The sequence below is a fragment of the Bison bison genome, unplaced genomic scaffold, assembly GCF_000754665.1.
Source record: "Bison bison bison isolate TAMUID 2011002044 unplaced genomic scaffold, Bison_UMD1.0 scf7180017863957, whole genome shotgun sequence".
Classification (NCBI taxonomy): Eukaryota; Metazoa; Chordata; class Mammalia; order Artiodactyla; family Bovidae; genus Bison; species Bison bison.
The window spans coordinates 2,399,351-2,426,674 of NW_011494529.1; the positions used below are offsets into that span (position 1 = coordinate 2,399,351).

At 42.0% G+C, this 27,324-nt stretch overlaps 1 protein-coding gene across 6 annotated transcripts in view; it reads right to left on the minus strand.

Annotated features, from left to right (window-relative positions):
• NFIA (nuclear factor I/A) overlaps positions 1–27,324 on the minus strand; it is a 406,342-nt gene that overhangs the window by 69,568 nt on the left and 309,450 nt on the right. For all 6 annotated transcript variants that reach the window (XM_010833919.1, XM_010833915.1, XM_010833920.1 and 3 more), the window contains one exon: positions 23,018–23,146. In XM_010833919.1, the coding sequence (XP_010832221.1) occupies positions 23,018–23,146 (129 nt within the window). The remainder of the gene's footprint in view (positions 1–23,017; positions 23,147–27,324) is intronic.

The following is a 27,324-nucleotide window of genomic DNA, read 5'->3' on the forward strand; positions in this document are numbered from 1 at the left end:
TAAGCGTCTTTTAGTTTCATGGCCGCAATCACCATCTGCAGTGATTTTGGAGCCCCCCAAAATAAAGTCTGACACTGTTTCCACTGTTTCCCCATCTATTTGCCATGAAGTGATGGGACCAGATGCCATGATCTTTGTTTTCTGAATGTTGAGCTTTAAGCCAACTTTTTCACTCTCCTCTTTCACTTTCATCAAGAGGCTTTTGAGTTCCTCTTCACTTTCTGCCATAAGGGTGGTGTCATCTGCATATCTGAGGTTATTGATATTTCTCCCGACAATCTTGATTCCAGCTTGTGCTTCTTCCAACTCAGTGTTTCTCATGATGTACTCTGCATAGAAGTTAAATAAGCAGGGTGACAATATACAGACTTGACGTACTCCTTTTCCTATTTGGAACCAGTCTGTTGTTCCATGTCCAGTTCTAACTGTTGCTTTCTGACCTGCATATAGGTTTCTCAAGAAGCAGGTCAACTGGTCTGGTATTCCCATCTCTTTCAGAATTTTCCACAGTTTATTGTGATCCACACAGTCAAAGGCTTTGGCATAGTCAATAAAGCAGAAATAGATGTTTTTCTGGAATGCTCTTCCTTTTTCCATGGTCCAGGGGATGTTGGCAATTTGATCTCTGGTTCCTCTGCCTTTTCTAAAACCAGCTTGAACATCTGGAAGTTCACGGTTCACGTGTTGCTGAAGCCTGGCTTGGAGAATTTTGAGCATTACTTTACTAGCGTGTGAGATGAGTGCAATTGTGCGGTAGTTTGAGCATTCTTTGGCATTGCCTTTCTTTGGGATTGGAATGAAAACTGACATTTTCTGGTCCTGTGGCCACTGCTGAGTTTTCCAAATTTGCTGGCATATTGAGTGCAGCACTTTCAGAGCATCATCTTTCAGGATTTGAAATAGCTCAACTGGAATTCCATCACCTCCACTAGCTTTGTTCATAGTGATGCTTCCTAAGGCCCACTTGACTTCACATTCCAGGATGTCTGGCTCTAGGTGAGTGATCACACCATCGTGATTATCTTGGCTGTGAAGATCTTTTTTGTACAGTTCTTCTGTGTATTCTTGCCACCTCTTCTTAATATCTTCTGCTTCTGTTAGGTCCATACCATACCATTTCTGTTCATCAGCTACAATGTACCGCGCAGAAGAGCACCGAAGTGTGGCCAGGAGGAGCTTCCCCTCCCCAAGGTCAGGGGCGGCGGTCAAGAGGAGCTACCCCACGTCCATGGTCAGGGGTGGCAGCTGGGAGGAGCTACCCCGCGTTCGAGGTCAGGGGCGGCGGCCGGGAGGATCTACCCCACGTCCAAGACCAGAGGCAGCGGAGGAGAGGAGCAACCCCAAGTCCAAGGAACTGTGGCTGTGCAGGCGCAGGAGGGCCAAGAGGAGCTACTCCATGTTCAGGGTCAGGAGGGGCGGCCGTGAGGAGATACCCCTCGTTCAAGGTAAGGAGCAACGGCTGTGCTTTGCTGGAGCAGCCGTGAAGAAATACCCCACGTCCAAGGTAAGAAAAACCCAAGTAAGACAGCAGGTGTTGCAAGAGGGCATCAGAGGGCAGACACATTGAAACCATAATCACAGAAAACTAGTCAATCTGATCACACTAGGACCACAGCCTTGTCTAACTCAATGAAACTAAGCCATGCCGTGTGGGGCCACCCAAGACGGGCGGGTCACGGTGGAGAGATCTGACAGAATGTGGTCCACTGGAGAAGGGAATGGCAAACCACTTCAGTATTCTTGCCTTGAGAACCCCATGAACAGTATATGAAAAGGCAAAATGATAGGATACTGAAAGAGGAACTCCCCAGGTTCCTCTGGGGAAGTATATTGGCAGGTGCCCAATATACTACTGGAGATCAGTGGAGAAATAACTCCAGAAAGAATGAAGGGATGGAGCCAAAGCAAACACAATACCCAGTTGTGGATGTGACTGGTGATAGAAGCAAGGTCCGATGCTGTAAAGCACAGTATTTCATAGGAACCTGGAATGTTAGGTCCACGAATCAAGGCAAATTGGAAGGGGTCAAACAGGAGACGGCAAGAGTGAATATCGACGTTCTAGGAATCAGAGAACTAAAATGGACTGGAATGGGTGAATTTAACTCAGACCATCATATCTACTACTGTGGGCAGGAATCCCTTAGGAGAAATGGAGTAGCCATATCATGGTCAACAAAAGAGTCCGAAATGTGGTACTTGGATGTAATCTCAAAAATGACAGAATGATCTCTGTTTGTTTCCAAGGCAAACCATTCAATATCACAGTAATCCAAGTCTATGCCCCAACCAGTAATGCTGAAGAAGCTGAAGTTGAATGGTTCTATGAAGACCTCCAAGACCTTTTAGAACTAATACCCAAAAAAGATATCCTTTTCATTATAACAGACTGGAATGCAAAAGTAGGAAGTCAAGAAACACCTGGAGTAATAGGCAAATTTGGCCTTGGAATACGGAATGAAGCAGGGCAAAGGCTAATAGAGTTTGGCCAAGAGAACCTCTTCCAACAACACAAGAGAAGACTCTACACATGGACATCACCAGATGGTCAACACCGAAATCAGATTGATTATATTCTTTGTAGCCAAAGATGGAGAAGCTCTATACAGTCAGCAAAAACAATACCGGGAGCTGACTGTGGCTCAGATCATGAACTCCTTATTGCCAAATTCAGACTGAAATTGAAGAAAGTAGGGAAAACCACTAGGCCATTCAGGTATGACCTAAATCAAATTCCTTATGATTATACAGTGGAAGTGAGAAATAGATATGAGGGACTAGATCTGATAGATAGAGTGCCTGATGAACTCTGGATGGAGGTTTGTGACATTGTACAGGAGACAGGGATCAAGACCATCCCCAAGGAAAAGAAATGCAAAAAAGCAAAATGGCTGTCTGGGGAGGCCTTACAAATAGCTGTGAAAAGAAGAGAAGCAAAAAGCAGAGGAGAAAAGGAAAGATATAAGCATCTGAATGCAGAGTTCCAAAGAATAGCAAGAAGAGATAAGAAAGCCTTCCTCAGCGATCAATGCAAAGAAGTAGAGGAAAGCAACAGAATGGGAAAGACGTGAGATCTCCTCAAGAAAGTTTCTTTGTTAATTTTACTAAAAAAAATTATTCCTCTTTTCCTTGTGTCATATAGTTTATTGTAACACAAACCTGAAAACACATGGTACTATGTGGAGTTAACTCTACAATGGATGATTTATAATAATCAATTAATTCTTAATTAATACCAGGAAATCATTTAGCCTGTAGATTCAAACTAGACAACTGCTGAGTCTGCATTTCAAAGGGTCATTCTTCACAACCCCTACTTTCTCAGGCCTTGGATGTCTGCTTCAGCCACTAGTTCACTGGAATAGGATATAAATCATTCAAGATCCTGTGCTTTCATTTCTTCAAACAGAAAACAGTTGTGTTACACACATCACAAAATATGTTGTGTGTATATGTGTGTGTGCGTGTGTGTGTATGTTAGTCGCTTAGTCATGTCCAACTCTTTGCGACCCCATGGACTACAGCCCACTGGGCTCCTCTGTTGATGGAATTCTCCAGGCAAGAATACTGGAGTGGGTTGCCATTCCCATCTCAAGGGCATGTCCCCGATTCAGGGATTGAACCCGTGTCTCCAGCATTGCAGGTGGATTCTCTACCACGTGAGCCATGAGGGAGTACTATTCAACACGTGTGATTTCTCTGGATAACCTTCTAGTAGCATTCTTTTCCTGAACAATGAGACTGCATTGGGTTTTTCCATTGCTCTAAAGCTCAGATTTAAGATTCTAGCCATGTATAAATCTGATTTTCCTTCTTTTTTATTTCATTTCTCTTTTATCTTGGATTATATGTTTTTAGTGTGCCTAAATTTTCGAACAAGTGGTCACAAATCATTTTAGAAATTTTCACTGAGGTTAAATTAACCAACCAATTATTCAATCAGCAAAACTGACTAACTGTATTTTGAGATGGTCAGCTCAGGCCCTAGAGAAGAGGAACTACCATTGTGAATCTGGCATGGTGCTAATGCAATGCACAAAATAATGGTACGAGTCCAAATTTTTGACGGAGAAAAACATCTCTTATGGATGTGTGTGTGTGAGTAGTTGACACAATAAAAAATTATAGCACATTATGTAAATGCATATTTAGATCCTTTAAAATGTGCATTATTTACTTGAAAGTCAATAAAGGCTTTTCTCAAGTGGTTACAGTTTATTGCAGTGCATCCATCTGTATCCATGTTGATGTTAATACAATTTTGTGTATTAAAAGGCACTACAAAATTGGCTGCTTCTGGGGCCTAATACTCTTAGTACCCTAGGCCAGGAGCAGCAAAAAGTGTCACAAACACTCCGTTTGAGATGGATCTCACTACTAGCTTAAACTTTAACCAGAGGCCAGCCTTGTTTCAAACAACTGCTTGTGCTTTTCATAAAGAATACAAATAAGATGGGAAGGAAGGAAACTTGATCCGGTTGCTTTGGCTGGAATAGCACTGCCTACACATCTGAACAAAGTAGCCACAATTAAAGAAGCAGAGACCCAGAATTTCCCAAGGTGTAGGCTCAGTTCTTTATTGCCAGATGATCATATTACTGGGTACTTAAACAAGAGAGCAGGTCAGGCAGGCTGGTTTACTTGTTTGTGCACCGCCCCCCACCTCCACCCCACGGTGGACCCAATTATTTAAAAAACTCTTTGGTTTTAGTTTGAAAGAGGAAAAGTTTAAAATTAAATGTTATTGTATATATAATATATATATATATATATATATATATTTAACTTAAAAGTATTCTTCCTCCTTTAAGGCATAATTGATTAAGACTGGGGAAAAGAAGGTCAAAGTCATTACTGTATTACTGTGTATGCTGAGAGACTTCAAAGGTCCAAAAACTGATTCTTGGTCTGAGAGTCCACTACAGGGAGGAGACTTTATGGACCATTTTTCCAGCTCAAAGATGGCCAGGGAGTCATGGCCACATGGGTTTGGTATCTTGTATTTCATTCTAATTCATTCTGCCTGCTGCCGCCAAGTCGCTTCAGTCGTGTCCGACTCTGTGCAACCCCATAGACGGCAGCCCACCAGGCTCCCCCGTCCCCGGGATTCTCCAGGCAAGAACACTGGAGTGGGTTGCCATTGCCTTCTCCAATGCATGAAAGTGAAAAGTGAAAGTGAAGTCGCTCAGTCATGTCCGACTCTAGCGACCCCATGGACTGCAGCCCACCAGGCTCCTCTGCCCATGGGATTTTCTAGGCAAAAGTACTGGAGTGGGGTGCCATTGCCTTCTCCGAATTCATTCTAAGACTTAGGAAAAAAAAAGACAAAAGAAAATCACCTCTCTTTACCACTGCCAGCAGTTTTGCCCAAACAGAACCTTTAAAAGTTCTAATAACCCTCCTATGTTTTTCTCAAACCAAGAATTCATGATTGAAATATATTCTTCCGTTTAGGCTTTACATTGACTTAATTTCTTGTCCAGGAATGACTGCAGACTCTCACAGGTTGGACAGAGAATTAGGTTCATTTCATATTCGTTTTTGCTTTCCGGCACCAGCCCTTAGATCCTAGTCTCTCTTCTATGGAAGACTCCAAAGATAAGCTGCCAGGAGAGCAATGCAAACAATAAAATCAAATCCTCCTCCAGGCGCAGCGTGCTTGTTAGATGGCGTTACACAGTCTTCTTTGCTCATAGAGCGAATGACCACTCCCAAGGCCTGGCATTTGGGAAACTTCAGTCTTACCATTAATTGACACCGTCAGTGGCAACAGGTGAAATTCCAAACTGCTTCTCTCTGTTAGCACCATTACAAGAAAAAGCTACTCATCTGTCTTCAGCAGTAAGATGTTATTTAGACAAAAATAACCATTTTTGTAAAGTACAAGGTGGCATTAAGAAATCCTGACTACTCATATTTAAAAGTAAAGATTTTAATAAGGCACAGTTCTAAAAGGAGCAGAAAGTAGAAAAAAAAATGCCCTTAAAAAAAAAAAGCATTCCATAAGGGCAAATGGAACTTGAATTGTTTGGGTTGTCAACTACTACGGCGTTTACTTCTTTAGAAATTCAAAACCACAATATGTAACACCATGATAGCCTACGTAAAGCTGAGAAATCTTACTGGCCCATAGCTATAATTTATACATCATTCATGAGTCAGACCTGCCATTCACGAAAGTTTAGAAGTTTGGAGTTCTGGGGTTTAACAGAGACACAAGGAACAAGGAACTGGCAATGGTTTTCAAGCCTTTAGGAGGTGAAACTTTTTCTAAATAACAAACCTTTGACTCAAACCAAGGTTTTCAAAACACATCTTTAACATCACTGAATACGTGTGAAAGACGTGGGTATATCAAATGAGAGAAATATATATTTCATGATGACTTGCAAAACACCATTATTTTTATGTTATTGCTACCAAACAAAGTAACTTTTTGTTACAGTAGACTTCCGAGATAACTGATATGTTCTATTCTATTTGAGTTAAGGTAGAAGTTCAGGATAGAGATCAAATTCCAATATCTTTTGGAAAAATAAATTTTAAAAATACAGCAAGGGGTGAGGGGCAGCAAAGATCTTTTAAAATTTTAATTTAGATCAATTTTTGCTACTTAAAGACCTTTATTTTTCAAAAGTCCTGTTTATAGTCTAGACTAGGGGTTGGCAAACATTTTCTGTAAAGGCCAGAGAGGACACAGTTTAGCTTTGTGGGCCTCATGGTTTTTGCTGTAATTACTCAGTGCAGGAGCAGCCATAGATACCACATAAATAAATGAGCATGGCCATAAAATGTTTCGATAACATTTTAAGAAACAAGCAGAGGGCTAGATTCGACTGGTGGGCCATAGTCTAATGGCCCCTGGGGTAGACCCACATAATTCCTGTTTACTCTCCAAATACCAGCAATGCTCTTTCTGTGAGCTGAGCACCAGACAATCTCTGTTCCTCCTACCCACTGCCTACCAAACCTGGTCTTTGTCCCAGCTGGACGTCCCGCTGACGCCTCATCTTTTTGAAGGCTTCCAAAGCAAACTGCTTGCCTTCTGTATCCCCACTAACTAGCCGCTGTCACTCTTTGATTGACCCTTTTCACTGTTAATTAACATGCTTTGGGTATGTGCTGGTTTCCCACATCCATGTGTATGTGCACGCGTACATGCTAAGGTGCTTCAGTTCTGTCTGACTCTTTGAGACCCAGTGGACTGTAGCCCACCAGGCTCCTCTGCCCATGAGATTCTCCAGGCAAGAATACTGGAGTGGGTTGCCATTCCCTTCTCTAGGAGATGTTCCATAGCTAGGGATTGAACCTGCGTTTCCTGCTTTGCAGGCAGAGTCTTTACCTATGAGCTACTGGGGAAGCCCCATCCATGTGTATATTATGTCAAGTCAAACATAAGAGTCAGAAAAGTAGTAGATAACCAACAAGGATCTACTGTATAGCACAGGGAACTATACTCAGTACTGTGTAATAACCTTTAAGGAAAAATAATGTGAAAAAGAAATATATATATATATACATAAACATATATAAATATATAACTGAAATGAAACTAACATGAAACTAACATGACATTATAAATCAGTTCAGTTCAGTCGCTCAGTCATGTCCGACTCTTCACGACCCCATGAATCGCAGCATGCCAGGCCTCCCTGTCCATCACCAACTCCCGGAGTTCACTCAGACTCATGTCCATCGAGTCCGTGATGCCATCCAGCCATCTCATCCTCTGTTGTCCCCTTCTCCTCCTGCCCCCAATCCCTCCCAGCATCAGAGTCTTTTCCAATGAGTTAACTCTTCGCATGAGGTGGCCAAAGTATCGGAGTTTCAGCTTCAGCATCAGTCCTTCCAATGAACACCCAGGACTGATCTCCTTTAGGATATCCTTGCAGTCCAAGGGACTCTCAAGAGTTTTCTCCAACACCACAGTTCAAAAGCATTAATTCTTCGGCGCTCAGCCTTCTTCACAGTCCAACTCTCACATCCATACATGACCACAGGAAAAACCATAGCCTTGACTAGACGGACCTTTGCTGGCAAAGTAATGTCTCTGCTTTTGAATATGCTATCTAGGTTGGTCATAACTTTCCTTCCAAGGAGTAAGCGTCTTTTAATTTCATGGCTGCAGTCACCATCTGCAGTGATTTTGGAGCCCAAAAAATAAAGTCTGACACTATACTTCAATTAAAAAAAAACAACCCTGAGTGAATGCACTAGTTCAAGCTCTTTCTGTGAGATAGAGCCCTAGCCTTTCGGTACTGACAGGGCCTCTTCTCTGAATAGACCGTATTTATGCATGAATCAACTAAGCCGCCATGACGGCTAATGTGAAATGCCTACAAACACCACACAACAGCTGTGATTATTGGAGACACGAAGGGGGACTGTTTAATAAGCAAAGTTGATAGGATTCAGTTCCATGAAGGGAACTTGAGCTTCTATGTAACATGCCAGATATACAAGAGATGAAGAAGAGATACATCAAAACATTTAAGGGAAAAATAACCACCATAGATTGGATGATCACATAGGTTAACAGAGAATTAATCCTCAAACGACCTGGAATTTGAAACACTAAGCTCCATGGAGGTTCTCTAGCCTATGGGAGGCCTACCAAATGCTGGGACCTGTGCTGTTTGCAAGTCTTTGCTGACATTTAAAATAAAAAAATGCAAGACCAATACAAACAAACCCCACAACAAACAAAGCAATGACTGATTCACGGCCTCTCTTCCCACTACCCCTGCCCAACTTATAGGTATACATTGAAGTTCAAGGCCCTATTTCTGAGTAACATGATTACTAAAGCACAGGTTTCAAAGCACCCTCCTGAATTCACCCTACAGGATTTAGGGATTTATTCCTACTGCTGGTAAATTTCACACAAGGAGAAGTATGAGACGCATTGGGCCAGTGTTTGAAGTCAGGGTACCAAAGTTTACCCCAAGCTGGGTATCAACTAGCTCTGTGTCAACCTCCTAAGCACTTGGGTTTTCTGTGCTGCAAAATGGAAATCCTATGTCTGTGTGATTTTTAGAGCTCGACTATTTTGGGTTTTGAAATCATTCACTCCCTATGTGAGTCTAGGAAAAGTTATGTAACATTTTCGAACTTGCATATCCTTGTCTGTAAAATTGGATAAAATAGTATTAATTTAAGAGATTTTTCTGAGAATTACAATTAGTGTATGTAGGTGCCTAGTACATAGTGGGCTCATACCTTTAAAAACTATGTGTTGAGAATCTGCTGTGTCCCAGGCTATATGCTGGACTCTGGGCTATTTATTACCCTTGGAGTTGTGTTCTTAGGATAAGTTAAGATATACTAAAAGTAATCAGGATCATGCAGTGCCCTGTGGCAGCGTAAGACCATCGGGAATCAAGAGCTGAACTGTTCTTAGGACCTCCCTGGTGGTCCAGTGGTAAGACTCCACGCTCCCAATGCAGGGGGCCTGGGTTCTATTCCTGGTCAGGGAACTACATGCCGCATACCACAACTAAAGATCCCGCCTACCACAACTAAGACACAGCACAGGCAAGTGAATAACTTTTAAAGAAGAGTTGAACTGTTCTCCACTGTTCCCGTGGACCTGGAGTTCCCTGGCATGGACTGTCACTCTCCTAAGACCGAGGTTTGACCTGCGCTTTTCAAGCCCCACCTGCAACATGAAGTCACTTGGCTGGTGGGAGAGCCGACCCTGCTGCCCTGGGCACAGGACAGCTGTGCTCTAATCTCCTGGACTGGGCAGCTATCAGCTTTGCAGGCCCAGCAGTCCTTCACCTGTTCTTCTGGAAACAAAGCTCGAAGGTATCTTTGGGTAACAGCCTTCTCTCCACCTCAGTCTATGTCACTGACTTCATCCTCCCCCCGGCTCTGTGGGTGGGCATAGAACCCAGGCCACACCAATGAGAAACCTATTACGTTTACTTTTAATGTCAGGGGAGAGACCTCTGGGCCAGAGGCACAGGGAGTCCTGCTCATGGCGCCAGGCCCCAGTATTGCTGTTGCTATAAGACTGGGGGGCAGTGGCTGTCTCGTGGGAGGACTGTCTTTTTCCAGGGTGTGCTTCTGCATGCCCAAATCTATTCCAGCAGGCCAGAGACAGAGGCCTCAGTGGGCTTGTAACAATCAACCAGCAGCTTCTCGACCCTGGCAGCTGGGTCTCATCACTCTCCACGCCCAGGAGTTCATTCACATCAATCTCCAGCTCCGGGATCCCCTCTTCCTGGCAGCCATAGAGGCCAGGGAACTGCTCCAGGATCCACTCCCCAGGCTGACGTGCTTCCATAGCTCCTTGAGGTCAGACCTGACCATGACCTTCCCTTGGCACCTCTCTTAAGCCTCACCTGCAGCTCCGGGGCGGTGGTGGGGTCTGAAGGTAGATGCTGCCACTGCCTGGCTTGCGCATCAGGGTCACCAACACTGTAACCCCTGTGGGGCCACTGTCTGCCATGCCAGCTGCCTCCTCCATTATCTTTTAAAGTGTTAGTCGCTCAGTTAGTCTGATTCTTTGTGACCCCTATGGACTATAGCAACCCCAGGTTCCTCTGTCCATGGGATTCTCCAGCCAAGAATACGGGAGTGGGTAGCCATTCCCTTCTCCAGAGGATCTTCCTGAGCCAGGGATCGAACTCAGGTCTCCTACATTGCAGGCAGATTCTTTCCCGCCTGAGCCACCAGGGAATCAGATCACTATCTTTTAAACATAAAGATTATTTTAAAAGTGAGCAAATGACCCACACTAGGCCACTCGGAGCATCAAGAAGGAGCTGGGCTTCTCTAGATCTCTTGTGAGAGAGCTGTTCTCTTTCCCTTGGGACTGTTACAAGAGTAGGAATTAAGCTTGGAACTGCTCATATCATCAGTGCCACGATCTGAGGAGATTCAGCCTGAGAATGAAGTTCACACAGAGGACAGAAGATCTGAGAATGATAAAAAGACAGATTTCTGAAGGTATTGCCTGAGCACCTGGATCCAGTTCTACGTGAAGCCACAAACCCTCAGACTTTTTCGTTACACAAACAATCCATTATTTTCTTTTGGGGAGAATGGAGAGGTGATTAAGCAATCTGGCTGGGTTCTTTCCCTTGTAAGAATATTTCACTTGAAAGAGTACTTTAACATGTCTTCTGTTCATTATTGCAGGAGTCCCCAACCTCTGGGATCTAATGCCTGATGGTCTGAGGTGGAGCTGATGTAATAATAATAGAAATAAAATACACAATAAATTTAATGCACTTGAATCATCCTGAAACCATCTCCTATATCCCAGTCTGTGGAAGAACTGTCTTCCATGAAACTGGCCCCTGGTACCAAGAAGGTCGGGGACTGATGCATTACTGGGTATGCAACAGTTCAACAATGCTTATTATGGTATTCAGGAATCTGAGGATTCGTGAAGATCTACAGATATCCCTCAGGGATACTAAGGTTTCCTAAATACATACTGTATACCAATAGACTGGACCCACACAAACTGACAAATAAATCCAAATGCCCACAAATACTTTTAATACCTTGCTATATTATCCATTTCTTTAATTCATGAATCTCATCCGAGTAACAACTGTTTGTTCTTCTGGTCTTTCAGGTTGAGGGGCAAGACAAGCTTGTTTGATTTGTTCACCAGGGCCTAGCACAGTGCTTGGCAGATGGTACACTCTCAAAAATTATTTGCTGATTTGACTTGTGTAAGTAACAGTGGTGCTTATCCCTTAGCAAGAGCCATGCCTGAATGAAGACAAGTCAAAGTGAAGTTATCACCGTGGCTGTGGGCCAGTCATCATGGTAGGAGGTTCACCAGCCCCACAAGGAGACTCGACTGTTCCTCCAACCAAACAAGAGTGATGGGATGGTGTAACTGGGCTGGCTCATGTCCCTGAGGCCCCATCGCTTCCAGGGGCTCCTTGGAAGACTTCCATAAGACTCCTCTCAGTGAGGAGAAATACACACACCTTCTGGACTCACAGGAGCAGATAAAAGAGAAAGCTGGAGTTGAGGAGTGAGCAATGAGAGAAGTGAGAATCCTTTCAAGAGAACCACATAAAAAGACAGCAAAAGATATGGGGATGGGGGGACTCTGAGACAGCTAACGTTTAGTAACATACGAATCACATACGTGGCCCTATCCATATGTCATTTCACTTCCTCCTCCTATTAACACCTAAAGTTTCGTACAGGTGGGAAAACAGAGGCCAGCAGAGGCCAGGGACTGGCCCAAGCTTGTACAGATCCTGAGTGGCTGGGAAGCATTTGAAATCTATTCTGTGGGACGCCACAGCCCATGTGCTTTTCATTGCACTCTTCTGCTTCCATACGAATTATTTTTCAGAGGTCAAATCATTTATTTCCTTTCACGATATTTGCCTCATAGGTCCCTTACTACTGTACTACAACTGTCCACTCTGGTGTTCCTCACATGTGTTTTGTACATAGGAAAAATGAATCGTTTGGGGTGGAGAGGAAGTAACTGCTGCTTAATACTAAGAAATGGCAAATGTAAAATTTACCATGGAAATACACATTTTAAAAGGCCATCCATTCACGTGAGTGATTGAATCCACTTGTTTCAACAATACAAAGGATGTGGCATGAAATGGGTGACTCTGCGTGATTCTGCAGCCACATTAACAGGACCGTGCCTTCCCATTTCGAGTATCAGTGCTCACCCCTCTTTGCCTACGTGGATGATAAGCTGATACTACATAAACACTGTTAAAGCTACAGTTCCATGCTACAGTAATTCACTTAACTTTAACATGATTTATGGTTCTGTCAATCGGGGAGGTTGAAATCCCTGCATTAAAGCTTAAATGCGAACTTCATATTTAAAAGACCATGTGTGAGTGTGTGTGATAGAAGAAAACATTCCACATAAAAGGGAGATACAAGCCCAATACTGACTTTTTATTCTACTCTGAAAAAAGAAAAATAAAGAATAAATCTAAACATAAAATCAACATTATATTAAGCTCAACTAGAAAGACCTGATCGGGACTTATCTGGTTATAGGATTTACAGTGCAACAGTACCCAGAAGTCTTATCAATGACAGGATTTCAAAGAAACCTTGCCCAGAACCAGTGCCTTCACTGTGTCTATATGTGTGGATTTATGGTTGGGGGACAAGGAGGCATGGGTGGAAGAGAGCGAGGGAGAGATGAAGAGAAAGGGGCAAGAAATTCCAAGGGAGAGCAGCTCCTTTTGTCCACATGTGTTTCAATCTGGGTCCATGTGGTTAATCACCAATCACCCTGTTCTTTTCTCAGGCACTCACCCAGCCGGCCGGCGGTGGGCTGGGGGCGGGGGGCGGGGTGCATTTTGCCTCTTTAAGAGATTAAGGAGCCACTTGGTCTTACTGCTCTAACCTGTCCTCCTTGGGACCACATATTAACAGATAGCACTGCAGAAGGGCTCTCTTTAGAAGTTTGCTGCGGGGATGACAAATTAACCCAGCAGGGTGTCCCACACATCTATCTCAGTACAAATTATTAGTGTAATAGAGCTTTTAGTTATGCATTTATCTAGTAATTATTGAACGGTTACACAAAACCAAGCTGAGCAGCCACGGCCCTTTATGAGGCTCGCTCGGTGGGTGGCCTTACAGTTAATTTAGGGTACTTCTCCACTAAGCAGTTCACTTGCAGACAAATTAGCTAAACAGCCTTCTCCTTTAAATATTTTCCATGTCACAGTGAAACTCTTTACAATACAATAAAGGTACAGTTTTAATTACACGCTTCCTGACTTTTGTTTAGTTGTAGTTTTAAAACATTTGCTGGCACTGTTTTTTCCTTTGGCTGGGTAGTAATAGCTGGCTGTAAGTATCTGGCTAATGAATTTAATAATTTCCTGAACTGGGACTTAAAGGGCCTTTGCTAAAAAGCTGCTTTTCCTCTTTACCATCCAGTTCCTTCAAATCCCATCAACGAGGGTTCCCATTAGGCCCGGCACCGGCACTTGAGCTAACCTTGCCCAGTGTTCACAAGCCCTCTTATTCTCTTTTCAGTGCTCCTCATAGGTGGTACTTGTTAGGTCTGTGATGCCTGCATTTGAAAGTCAATTCTGGCAATTCTGATTGTCGAAAGACAACGTAATGTTTTCTCAAATGACATACTCCAATAATAAATAAACACTTTGCATCTGTTGGCAGATTATTTCAGCACCTTGTTAGCAACAGGTACTTAATTGCTTCTCATTTTCCTGAGATGATTCAATTGCACTAAACCAGGAGAGACAAATTAAATTCAGCTCCACTGAAAGGAGCACTAGTGTGTTCTACAACTAAGTTAAAAATATTTCCTAAGAGGCAAAGGAGTCTTTGATACAAGAAAGCTAAACGAACCAACTGCTTAGGTAGTGGGTGTATGCCAAGGAAGGATGCCAAGGTCATGAGAGTGATGGAGCACCAGGGACTTCTTCCTTCTTTAGGGTCCTTCATTTGGGCAGAAACGTTTATAATACCACAGCAAATATTCCATAAAAAGAGGATCAAATCATTCTGAGCTCAGCATTTCTCTTAATGTTCATGAAAATAGAAGCTCTGAATTAAAACTGAGTAAATGTATGGATGTGAGAGTTGAACCATGAAGAAGGCTGAGCATCAAAGAATTGATACTTTCAAATTGTGGTGCTGGAGAAGACTCTTGAAGAGTCTTCTGGGACAGCAGGTAGATCAAACCAGTCAATCCTAAAGGAAATCAGTCGTGAACATTCATTGGAAGGACTGTTGCTGAAGCCCAATACTTAGGCCACTTTCTGACTCACTGGAAAAGACCCTGATGCTGGGAAAGATTAAAGACAAACGGAGAAGGGGTGAGCAGAGGATGAGATGGTTAGATAGCATCACTGACTCAAAGGACAAGAATTTGAGCAAACTCAGGGACTGCCAGTGGAGGACAGAGGAGCCTGGCATGTTCGGTTTATAGGGTCACAGAGGATCAGTCAAGACAGTGGCTAAACAACAACAAGTGTATATCCAGCATTTATTCACTATGCTATGCAATCTCCCTAAATGCTGTGAAATACATACATTTCAATATGGTATTATTATCACACAAGGAGGACGGAAAGAACCACCTGTTATTTCCAAACTTTCAGTTTGCTGTCAATCAAACCTATGTGCTCATTCAACCTACTAAGTGCTTTGCTAACGCCAACCACGAGGATGGGAGATACAGAATCTCGGGAGGAAGAATAAAGACGTGGTCCCGTTCTAATGGCCCTGCCATCTAGGGATGACTGAGCCTTCCCACTATTCCTCTCCTTCCTTCTCTATTATTGTCTTTGAATCTCTGGTCTTCCAACCTTTCCTGGTGACCTCAACTTCCTGGAAAGTTATCTTATTCTCGTAATTCTCTGCAGTGTATTATCTTCAGCCAAACTGGGAGAGACTATTGACTTCATACCCTCACATGTCTCATCATTAAAGGCAAGATCCTTGATTGGGCCACGAGGATCCTGGATTTAGAGAGGTTCATAGAGCATGTAAGTGTCTGAACAGAAACTGGCAGGATTCTTTGAAAGCTGCACAATGTGTCTTATGGCTATTGTTTTAATACATACTGCGCATGTCTTCAAAATCAGGGCCATCTGCGCATGTCTTCAAAATCAGGGCAATCTCTAAAGCCCCTTCATGTGTGTGTGTGTGTATATATATATATGTTTTGACCCATAAAGAAGTGGGGCTTTGGCCATTTGCTCACGTTTTGTATGTCTGGATTCCTCAGTACTTAGTTGTCTAAAAGCACAATGGTTTGCTGTTGCTGCCTGCTTACCACCAGGAGGCACTCTCTTTGAGAGGAGGTAAGTCAGTGGGTAAGTCACACTGTTTGGACTGGCCCCAGTGTCATCTGCCACGGTAGTTCTATCAGGTGGACCAGGATCTTGGCAGCACCCTGGGAGCACCCATCACAATAATACAAGGCTGGCTTTCTTGTCTGCCATCTACTAGGAAGTAAGCAAGTTGAGGCCAGAATCCAAGCTTTATTCCCTACAGTATTCAGCAAGTAGCAGAGCACCTTGTACCCTGTAAGTACTTGATAAATATTTGTGGAAAAGTTAACAGGCCCCTAGACAGTAATAGGAGTCTGCACACTAATTTCAATATTAAAAAAAAAGTCAAAGTGACCTCAAAAGCTATCTTTGAAATGACTTGCACCTAGCAGAAACCCTGCATTTACCAGTAGCAAGGATTCATGGGCTCATAAAAAAAGGTCAAATGATCTGTTTATGGCTGCTATTACAAAAAAAACTCAGTGTGATAATAAGAGTTATATCATACTTATCGAAAGATCTAAATGGCTATGTCATGTCCTTGACTAATAAAAATTGTGAAAACAAACTGTTGAAATAAATGCAGTTGATTTCTCCCAGTAGTGGAGAAAAAGGTAGAAATAGGTTGAAAAAGGCTTAGCACTGGAGGCTAGATTTCTAGTCTTGGCTCTGGCCAACTCAGATTTCGCATTTCTCTGAGTAACGGTAACTATGTTGTTGACTGCTAGCCAGAATATTTTTCTCCTATTTTCCTACTTATAAAACCCCAATTTTATACAGAGCAGCAATGTGCTCTGTCAAATACTTAGATTTTCCAGCCTCCCTTGCAGCTAGAGGTGATCAAGAGGCTTAGTTTTGATCATGCTGAGTAAGAGTCTATGAAAGGTGGCAAAATGACCTGGCAGTCACTTTTGGCTCTTGTCTGCTCCCTTCTTTAAAACGCTTGGAATGCAGATGCATGGCAGGAGGGCAGTGGCTACACTGTGACCATGAGGTCACAGCGTGAGATTGAGAACAATCCACTAAAGCATGGATAAGAGAAGAAATCTCAGTCCTTGACTGCACTCAGATGCCGCCATGACAGTTCTGAACCACATACTCGGTTTTCATTTTCTTATTTACTTATTTATGGCTGTGCTGGGTCTCTGCTGCTGTGAGGACTCTCTTCCTAGTTGTGGTGCGCGGGGGCTACTCTCTAGTTGCCGTGTGCAGGCTTCTCACTGTGGTGGCTTTTCTTGCTGCAGATCACTCACTCTAGGGCATGCAGGCTCAGTAGCTGTGGTTCCCGGGCTCTAGAGCAAGGCTCAGTAGTTGTGGCCCATAGACCTAGCTGTTTCAGGGCATGTGGGATCTTCCCAGACCAGGGATTGAACTCATATCTCTTGCATTGGTAGGCAGATTCTTTACCACTGAGCCACCAGGGAAAACTCCATATGTTTGTTTTAGATTTCCAGTTACTTACAGCCAAACACATTCTTAAGGGATCCAGGAAAAGAATTAAACCAGAAGGCCCCAAGAGTACTTACTATTCTGAAATTCTATGGCTCTAGACGAAGCTCAATTGGTGCTTATTTGTCAATTACTCTCAACCCCTGCTTTACAACATGTATAGTGCAGGTTCCCGACTGCCTCTTGATCCCTAAAGCACAGAGTCACTTTACCTTTGTGCTAAGCATTTAAATTAAGTATCATCTATTATCTCGCTTTTGGAAATAGCAAAGACTTAAAGGCAGAAACATAAGTTTTGAGAAGACAACTTTTAAGAAATTCTAAAATATCTCTGATGAGTACTCCAAATCATTCTCAAAAAGAGTTAGGCCCTTTTAAATCATCAGGTACACCCACAACTCTTAGAAAAGCAAAGGGAAGAAAAAAGAAAAATGATAATTCTTCTTCATTATCATGAAGAAGATGAACTGTCATGATTAAATACTTTACTATGGTTGAAATTTTAAGCACTGCCAAAAGAAAGTCTTCGAAAGCCCAATCTTTCCGTTTAAAGTGCACAGCAACTGTACTAACGTATAATGGAAACTTAATCTCTTCCTCACTCAGTAGGGCATTCCACAGTCTTTAACTTCTTCACCTAATTTTAACTACGTAAGTGTTAGTTACTCAGTCGTATCTGACTCTTTGGACATTATGGACTGTAACACACCCGGCTTCTCTGTCCTAAAATTCTCTAGGCAAGAATCCTGGAGTAGGCAGCCATTCCCTTTTTCAGGGAATCTTTCCAATCTGGGATCAAACCTGAGCCTCCTACATCGCAGGCAGATTCTTTACCATCTGAGCCACCACGTGAGGTGGCAAAGTGTTATCCCCCATGAGATGGCTAAACTGAGGTCACAATGTTAAATGATTTATCAAAGCCATAAACAATGACACCATCAGAGAGGGGGTTCATTTTAAGAAACCACATGCCCCTACCTTCACAAGGGAAACTGGAAAATTAGATTCCAATTTTAGATTAGAAGATTAGAATAACATCAACTAAGAAACACCATAGCTTTTAATAAACCTTACTACATAATCTTGCAAAAGCTTTCTTTGGATGAAAGGCCATGGTTCTTCCTCATCTTGGACATTCCTTATAAAGAAGGGCCATATCAACTATTGTCATATGTCACCCTTACCCCTTCTGAAGCACTGAGAATCTGTCAGTTTCAGGGATGGGATGAATATCTCTTATGTACCTTTTATGCACATCTTGCATACTTTTTATTCATTCAGGTAAAATCTGAGCTCGAAACCCACGGTGTGAGAAACAATGAAGATATCAAAAGGTGTTTATTAGAGATCCTTCCATGACAGAGCTTTTGTTCTAGAGAAAGAACAAGACGTGTACGTGAACTGACAAAGTAAGACCAAGTTGGTGTAGGGAGTGTGAAGACGTGACGTGAGAGACTCCCAGAGTCTGCAGATTGAGAGATGATGGCAGCCTGGTTGGAGCTGAGCAGACTGCAGGTAGAAAGTGGTACCCGAATTGGTCTTGGGATGGGACCAGTGTGTCCAGTGTGTGGACAGGCAAAGGCAGGAGGACAGCATGATAGCATGAGACTTTCAAAGCCCTGATGAAAATGGGTGACTTAATTGTTTGCCTGACCTGATCATGCCCATGAGTAGATGATTTCATCTACTCCTAAGATAATATAATTCTCTGAGGTTGAGATTAGATCCTCAATTTATAGATGAGGAACCCATCGCTCAGAGAAGCGATGTGCCAGGTTCACACAGCCGGTAAAAGTGGTGGAAATGGGATTCAAACACCAGTCCATCCCACCTCCAACCCTAGCTTCTGTGCTCACTCCCCTCGAGGCTCTGTGTTTCCTGCCTCAGCTTTGCAATCATCAAAGAGAGGTTTCCTGTGTAAAAGGTGGCCACCAAATTTCCAAACATAGCTAATTTTTGCAGTGAAAAATAGGACCATTGCTTGTTTTCAATGAATTTGGTGAATTCATTGAAATTTGAGGTGGATTTGCTGTTCTGTAGCTCTTTTAGCACCCCACTCCAGTACTCTTGCCTTGAAAATCCATGGATGGAGGAGCCTGGTAGGCTGCAGTCCATGGGGTCGCTGGGAGTCGGACACGACTGAGTGACTTCACTTTCACTTTTCACTTTCATGCACTGGAGAAGGAAACGGCAACCCACTCCAGTGTTCTTGCCTGGAGAATCCCAGGGACGGGGAAGCCTGGTGGGCTGCCGTCTATGGGGTCGCATAGAGTTGGACACGACTGAAGTGACTTAGCAGCAGCAGCAGCAGCAGCAGCTCTGTTAGCATACCACCTCAGGTCTGGGCACTGGGGTATATTACACAGCTACTGTCTACTGATTGGTGTTTGTCTAGTTGAGGTATTCCCATGAGGAATTTTAAGGAAGGCAGCAGAAGTCTTACAATCTAGGTGCTATCCAGAGGTGACTATACCATGTGACTCTGAATAAGACTACAGTTTACATCCTCCCCAGTGCCCCAGGATCCTGATAAAGGACACACCTTTCTCTTCTTCCTGGCCTTTTTGAAGTCTGATCATCTATCTGGATTCTCTAATGATTTACCATTTCAGATTGTAATAAGAGAAAGTGAAAGTGTTAGTCGCTCAGTTGTGTCTGTCTCTTTGCGACTCCATGGACTGTAGCCCGCCAGGTTCCTCTGTCCATGGGGTTCTCCAGGCAAGAATACTGGAATGGGCTTGCCATTTCCTTCTCCAGAGGATCTGCCTGACCCAGGGGTCGAGCCTGGGTCTCCTGCACTGTGGATGGATTCTTTACCATATGAGTCACCAGGGAAGCCAAGCCTCTCCTTCCAATAAAAAGAACATGTGAGGTTGAATTCTCCTTAATGTACATGCCACATTTATTCTACACTGGCTCCCTCTGCCAGACTCTCCTTTTTTAAATCCAGCCTTATCTTCCTAAAACATCAACTCTTAGTCCCAGATGTGATGTCATTCCAAGCATTAGCTTTCCAACCAGTTCACAGAAGGATAAGAGGGAATATGATACCTATAGTGAGTATGTTTTAAATAACAAGTGTCTAACCACCAACCTTTAAAAAGGTCTTAGCCCAACAGGGTCTTATGTTAAGCTATCTCAACTCTGTCATGCTGACCACAAAGATGCCGCTGAAGTATTTCATACCAACTACCCCACTTCCCTTCACCAGACCTCTAAGTTGGGCAGGATGTAATAAGAATGGGTTCCTGAGTAGATTTCCCAGAAAGGAGACCTGAGGATGCTGTGAACCATATTGAAGTCTGGTGAAAAAATTCTTTGGAATTCCATAATTGTTCCATAATTTTTAAATTGGGCATCTTTCTCTTTTCCTTATAAACAATTCCATGAGTATGAACAGAAGACCAAAACTCACAGTTCTGTAGAATAAGAAGGTCCCCTCTGATTCAACTCAGTGTGGATCATTTTAGCAAATGTGATTAACTGTTTAGCAAGAAGAAGCTCCCAATCATGGCACTTATGGGTAAGTGCTAGAATCATTTCTAGATCTATAGTTTTAAGGCAAGACATATAGAAAGCATTCAGTATTTACTGAATAAATGATAACATACGCACATTGCCTTATACCCCTCAGAGTCTCTACAAATATTGTTTTATTGTAGTTTCTGTGTAAGAATGTGAGGTTGGGAGAAAAAAAAATTCCTTCAGCAGTACTGCTGCTGCTGCTGCTAAGTCGCTTCAGTCGTGTCCGACTCTGTGCGACCCCATAGACGGCAGCCCACCAGGCTCCCCCGTCCATGGGATTTTCCAGGCAAGAGTGCTGGAGTGGGGAGCCATTACTACTGTCCCCATTTTATTGGAGAGGACATTAAAAAATTCAAATGATAAGCAGAAATGGAAAGAGGCAACTTAAAAAACTACCCTGATTGCTGGCGTTGCTGCTTCCTAATCCTGGTGTACCAGGAGTCTTTTCTTCGCTTGGAATGTCCTCTATTCATCTAAGTGACTTTAAAGATTTGACTTTGACAATATCTACCATTTGAAGGTTCTTTAGGTGATATAAAGTGAAAAGTGTGCATTCCACAACATATTCTAAATGCTTATTTTTCTGTACTGGACAATACGCTCTATGAGGACAGGAACCACTGAATACCCAGTGTCTGCCCAGTGACAAGCACTCAGTAAATCCTTGATTGATGATGAAGGAACCTCTACAGTTCACTCCAGAGTTTCCTACAGAAACCCTCTGCTTTTAAGATCCATGTAGCACTTAGAACATGTCAGCCTGGTCATAAAAAGATGAGAAACATACAGGCCTTATCTCCCTGAGACCAAAAATCTTCTGACTAAATCTTCGTATCTCTTACCTCCCACCACAGTTTCAATGCTTAACGAATGCTGACAACGAAAATAATATCATCACACTGCCCCATTCAAAGAGATTCATTCTGGGAGCACATAATTTCATTCAGATGCAAGGTTTTCAAATTGGGGGGAGGGTAATGCACGTATTTTTCACTCTTACACACAAGTGAAATAATTAGAACACTTAAAGTTCCATCAATGATCACAAGATCTTTAAAGATGGGGCAAGTGAGCTTTCATAATTGTGGATAGACACTGCTTCATATAATAGTCAAAATACTTATTTTCTTCAAAGTGATTTCTACACATGTACATTGGCCAGCCCTCTAAACTGCTATATTTCCCTGAGATGTACACAGAGTATTCATAAAGGGATTCAGATTTGTGGGACTCACATTGAGATTAATGCAAGAAATACCAGTTTCTCCAGGCGTATGTCAAAGTAGACAAGAGACCATAACTTTCTAGGATGTTTTATGATAGCAGCTGGTAGATCACAAACTTACCTAAACAAAAATCTGATGGAAGAAAGCAAACGTGGTTACAATTATTCATACTCCTACTGTGGGAGTTTCATAAACAAACTAATAAATATTTTCATCTTGCAACAAGATCAAGTTAAGTGATTTGCTGACATTCTCTTGAGGTTTAAAGCTTGTCTTTAATGTGAAATACAAATCATATTTCTTGTGGACACATTTTAATAATAAACTTAAAAGCACACGAGACAAAAATAATGAAAACATTGCAATGAAAACCAGACAAACTATCTACCACTTCAAAAGGAGTGAATGAAGATGGCTCGTCAACACGGTGATGCAAATAACCTGAATGCAAAATGCCACATACTGAAATCAGGTTTCAAGAAAGGGGGTGAGAGAATGAAAATAAACTCACCTAACACACACATACACACAAACACACACACAGGCACACACAAGTGCCCCTCTCATACAATTTCTAAGATAAGGAAGCGTTAGTTGCTCATTAGCATCCAACTCTTTGTGACCCCATGGACTGTAGCCACAAGGTCCCTCTGTCCATGGACTTCTCCAGGCAAGAACACTGGAGTGGGTAGCCACTCCCTTCTCCAGAGGGTCTTCCCAACTCAGGGATCTCCCAGACAGCAGGCAGACCCTTTACCATCTGAGCCACCAGGAAAGCCCTTAAGACAGATTTGATTTTGGTTAATTCAAACTACCTCCCACCTCTTTGCAACATCCCACCAGCAAAGAAAGAGGTAAGGATCAGGGTTTGATACCAAATCCCTTGGGTCCCTACAATTCCAAAGCAGTCCCCGAGGATAAGAAACTGGAACACTCACTTCCTTCAGAACTACTCTGGGGGAGTCCTCGTTGTCTCTCATTTTACTACTCTCGTTCCAAGGTCATGAACTAAGCACAATCAAGGGTGCAGGCGGAGCAGCTCACCTCTGGGTCCTGTAATGACGGGTCGGTGATGCTGTGTGAATGCCGTTCCCAGGGAGGAGGTCTGTGAAGGGGAGGGGCTGCTGAAACCAGACTTCTCCGACTTCTTCAGTGTGGTTGGAGATGGCATTCCTGGCAGGAAGGATGAATGGATAAGCACACTTAAGTCACAGAACACAGCTTATGCAACCTACAAGATCAAACTTAAAAGAATTAAAAAAAGAAATCTACCTGCGAATGGAAAAGTTATTTTGAATTGGTTTGAATTTGTCATAGAAACAAACAGGTAACAGAAGGGTCCCCTGATGTCAGCAGATAGTTGATTTTAACTTACTCTCCTAAATCACAGCCCATCTGAGGGCTTCTGATCTCTAATTATGGAACACCACTTTCCCAGTGCTTCCTGAAAGTTGTCATCTGGGCCAGAGGCCTCTGGGACCATTCATAGAGACGGCTATAGCAGCATATGAGGATTCGTATGCAATCATTTCATCTGCCCGTTACTTTACTTCAGTGCCAAGGCACATTTTATACAATTTAGCTGTTTTAACATTTAAATAACCCTCAACAATGGTAACTCAGTTGTTCACTCAGTGAATAATTTATAGTGGAAAAAAAGAAAAGGTAAAAATTAAACAATAAAAATTAAATGGTTAAAGATGTCATAGCCAATGCAAATAATATTGTAAAAGAATAATGACAATGGAAAGGTATTTAATGACACAGGATAAAGACATAGCAAGCCATTACAAAATGGGATATTACACTGTGATGCCATTTTAAAATGTATTTCTATGTACAGAGAAAGAACTGCAAAGAAATATGCATACACTATAATAGCAGTTCTCTTTGCATGTCGGATTTGAGTGATTATCCCTGCTTTTTTCTGCTTGTTTTTTTTCCTATGATGAACATATATTACTTTATTTTAAGAATATATAATAAAAGTTTGTTTTTAAAAATAGTATTTGTACTATAGTCTAAGCTTTTCATAGCATTTCCAGCATAGCAAATGCTCTAGGAAGAAAATCAGGCAAAAATCGTCCCCTGTAATTACTGCATGTGTGACGTTCTCAGCAACCACACTGACACACACAGCTAGAGGCATCTATCAGTTTGGTAGGGTGCCGATTAAAACCATGAAAACTTGCATGTAAAAATAAAGGAAATGATTCCTAGTCTCCACATCACAGGACAAATTTGGGCTCTTTTAACTTTGCAGTACAAAATTGGTCTGATTTCATGTCAAAGAACCAAATCTCATTTCACTTATATATTTATATGTATTATGCTCTGTCTATGGCCAGAGAATTATTTGGATGACCTGGAAAAGTAAATAATAAAAATAATAATGATACTAGCATGTAACTGTTATCAAGTAGTTGCTAAGTATCATTACTATTCTAAGCGCTTTGTAAGTATAGATCTGTTCAGAAACTTAGCTAGTTTGGCCTATGTCTAAACATGTCCTTATTTCTGACCACAGATTTCCTTAATGAGATTCTACAAGACAACCTTCAAGTGTCACTACAGATTCTGTAAGAACAGAGACCAGGCCTGCTTTGCCTGCTTCTATTTTCAGGCTATCTGACAAACAGTCTAGAACATACCAAGTGGCCTGAAAAGATATGTCAACTATTAACACTTTTACAGTTCTCAGCTTTATCTGCGGCTTTACTAAGAGATGCCTGGACAGAGCCAGACTTGGGGTTTTAACCCCAGGAAAGAAACAAACTGCAAATTGTAAGTAAATCTGCATAGACAGACAAGGACAACATGAAGTGGCGTGTGATTTTCACACAAACTAGACAAATCAGGATCAGATCCATTCTAGATCAATATCTATGTGACTTGAATTAGAAACAAGTCACTAAGTGACTTTAGCTGTATTTGTTTGCTCACTGAATCAGTAACCAAAGTCATGTCATGCCAATGTCCTAACATCATTAGGATGAATTGAGATTTTGGGTTAACGTTCACTGCAAGTAACCTAACCTAAGGTATCGTCATGAGAAGAGATTTCAAATTTAAAAATAAAAAGAAAGGAATACAAAGCTCCAAATGTAAACAAATCTCCCAATTCATTCAAACTTCTGTGCAAACACATTTTAAGGCTTCCAACCAGTCCACTGATTTAAACTCAGCCAAATGCCTGAACTATGTGTCATAGAGCAGAAATAGAATAGAAAATGAAAATGTCAAAACTTTTAAGATGGCAGGATTTTTTTCAGATGATGGAATTGATGAAATGCAGTATCTGAACTAATCTTATTAAAGAAAGCAAATGGTTCAACTCAAGGAAAAGCTGTCATTTCTTTGAAAAGTTCATGTTTTCCAACCCATGCCATTCTAAATAGGGCAGAAACGCTGACATGCTTTAAACACACCAGTTCCACTCTTAAAAGGGGGAGGGAAATTATATTTAGATGATACACATCAAGATGATGAAGGTGGTAAATGGATTCAAAATGATCAAAATTCAAATCCTCTTTAAAAGGGTTAAACTGAGAAGAAATACTGTGTGTACATGAAGAACAAGCCAAACTCTGTATAATCTTCTAAATTTATCACAGCCAAGTAATATGAACCCCGAGACTGTCATGAATCTCAAAATTACTTTATGTTTTCAATTTTTAAAGACTCATACTGAGCACTTTTCCTTATTATATATTTTAATATTTTCTCCATATGCATAATGTATGTTTTGGTTAATTTGCTCTGTATACTTAATTGACCAAATGAAGTTTCAAAATGCTAGTCAACTGATTTCTGTTTAAAGCTAGACAACATTAATCCTAGTTTTTCTTTCTGAAATCAAATTTGGTTTCTGTATGTTATGTTAAAAATAAACTCCTTGTTAAAATTTCTTTTACCAAATAGCTATACAACTGTTATACAATTACTGCACAGATGAATGACTGATGAGCTTTCTCTTAATGAGTCAAAACTTTCATTTCAATATATTTTTTAGAAGTATCAGATTTTTTAAAAAAGATGATGATGTAATGCTACACATTTCTCTGGAACAAACAAAATATTACTTCAAAGTTCTTTTTGATATATAAAAATAAAGAAGTTTAGCTGGATTTAGAAAAGGCAGAGGAACCAGAGATCAAATTGCCAACATCCACTGGATCATCAAAAAAGCAAGAGAGTTCCAGAAAAACATCTATTTCTACATTATTGACTATGCCAAAGCCTTTGACTGTGTGGATCACAATAAACTGTGGAAAATTCTGAAAGAGATGGGAATATCAGACCACCTGATCTGCTTCTTGAGAAATTTGTATGCAGGTCAGGAAGCAACAGTTAGAACTGGACATGGAACAACAGACTGGTTCCAGATAGGAAAAGGAGCACGTCAAAGCTGTATATTGCCACCCTGCTTATTTAACTTACATGCAGAGTACATCATGAGAAACGCTGGGCTGGAAGAAGCACAAGCTGGAATCAAGATTGCCAGGAGAAATATCAATAACCTCAGATATGCAGATGACACCACCCTTATGGCAGAAAGTGAAGAAGAACTAAAGAGCCTCTTGATGAAAGTGAAAGAGGAGAGTGAAAAAGTTGGCTTAAAGCTCAACATTCAGAAAACGAAGATCATGGCATGCGGTCCCATCACTTCATGGCAAATAGATGGGGAATCAGTGGAAACATTGGCTGACTTTAATTTGGGAAGCTCCAAAATCACTGCAGATGGTGACTGCAGCCATGAAATTAAAAGAAGCTTACTGCTTGGAAGGAAAGTTATGACCAACTTAGACAGCATATTAAAAAGCAGAGACATTACTTTGTTAACAAAGGTCCATCTAGTCAAGGCTATGGTTTTCCAGTAGTCATATATGGATGTGAGAGTTGGACTATAAAGAAAGCTGAGCGCCGAAGAATTGATGCTTTTGAAGTGTGGTGTTGGAGAAGACTCTTGAGAGTCCCTTGGACTGCAAGGAGATCCAACCAGTCCATCCTAAAGAATATCAGTCCTGGGTGTTCATTGGTAGGACTGATGTTGAAGCTGAAACTCCAATACTTTGGCCACCTCATGCGAAGAACTGGCTCATTGGAAAAGACCCTGATGCTGGGAAAGATTGAGGGCAGGAGGAAATGGGGATGACAGAGGATGAGATGGTTGGATGGCATCACCGACTCAATGGACATGGGTTTGGGTGGACTCCAGGAGTTGGTGATGGACAGGGAGGACTGGTGTGCTGCAGTTCATGGGGTCGCAAAGAGTCGGACATGACTGAGCGACTGAACTGAACTGAGCCTGACTTTATCAGGTGAGTCCTTCAAAAGAAGGATTAGAAGTC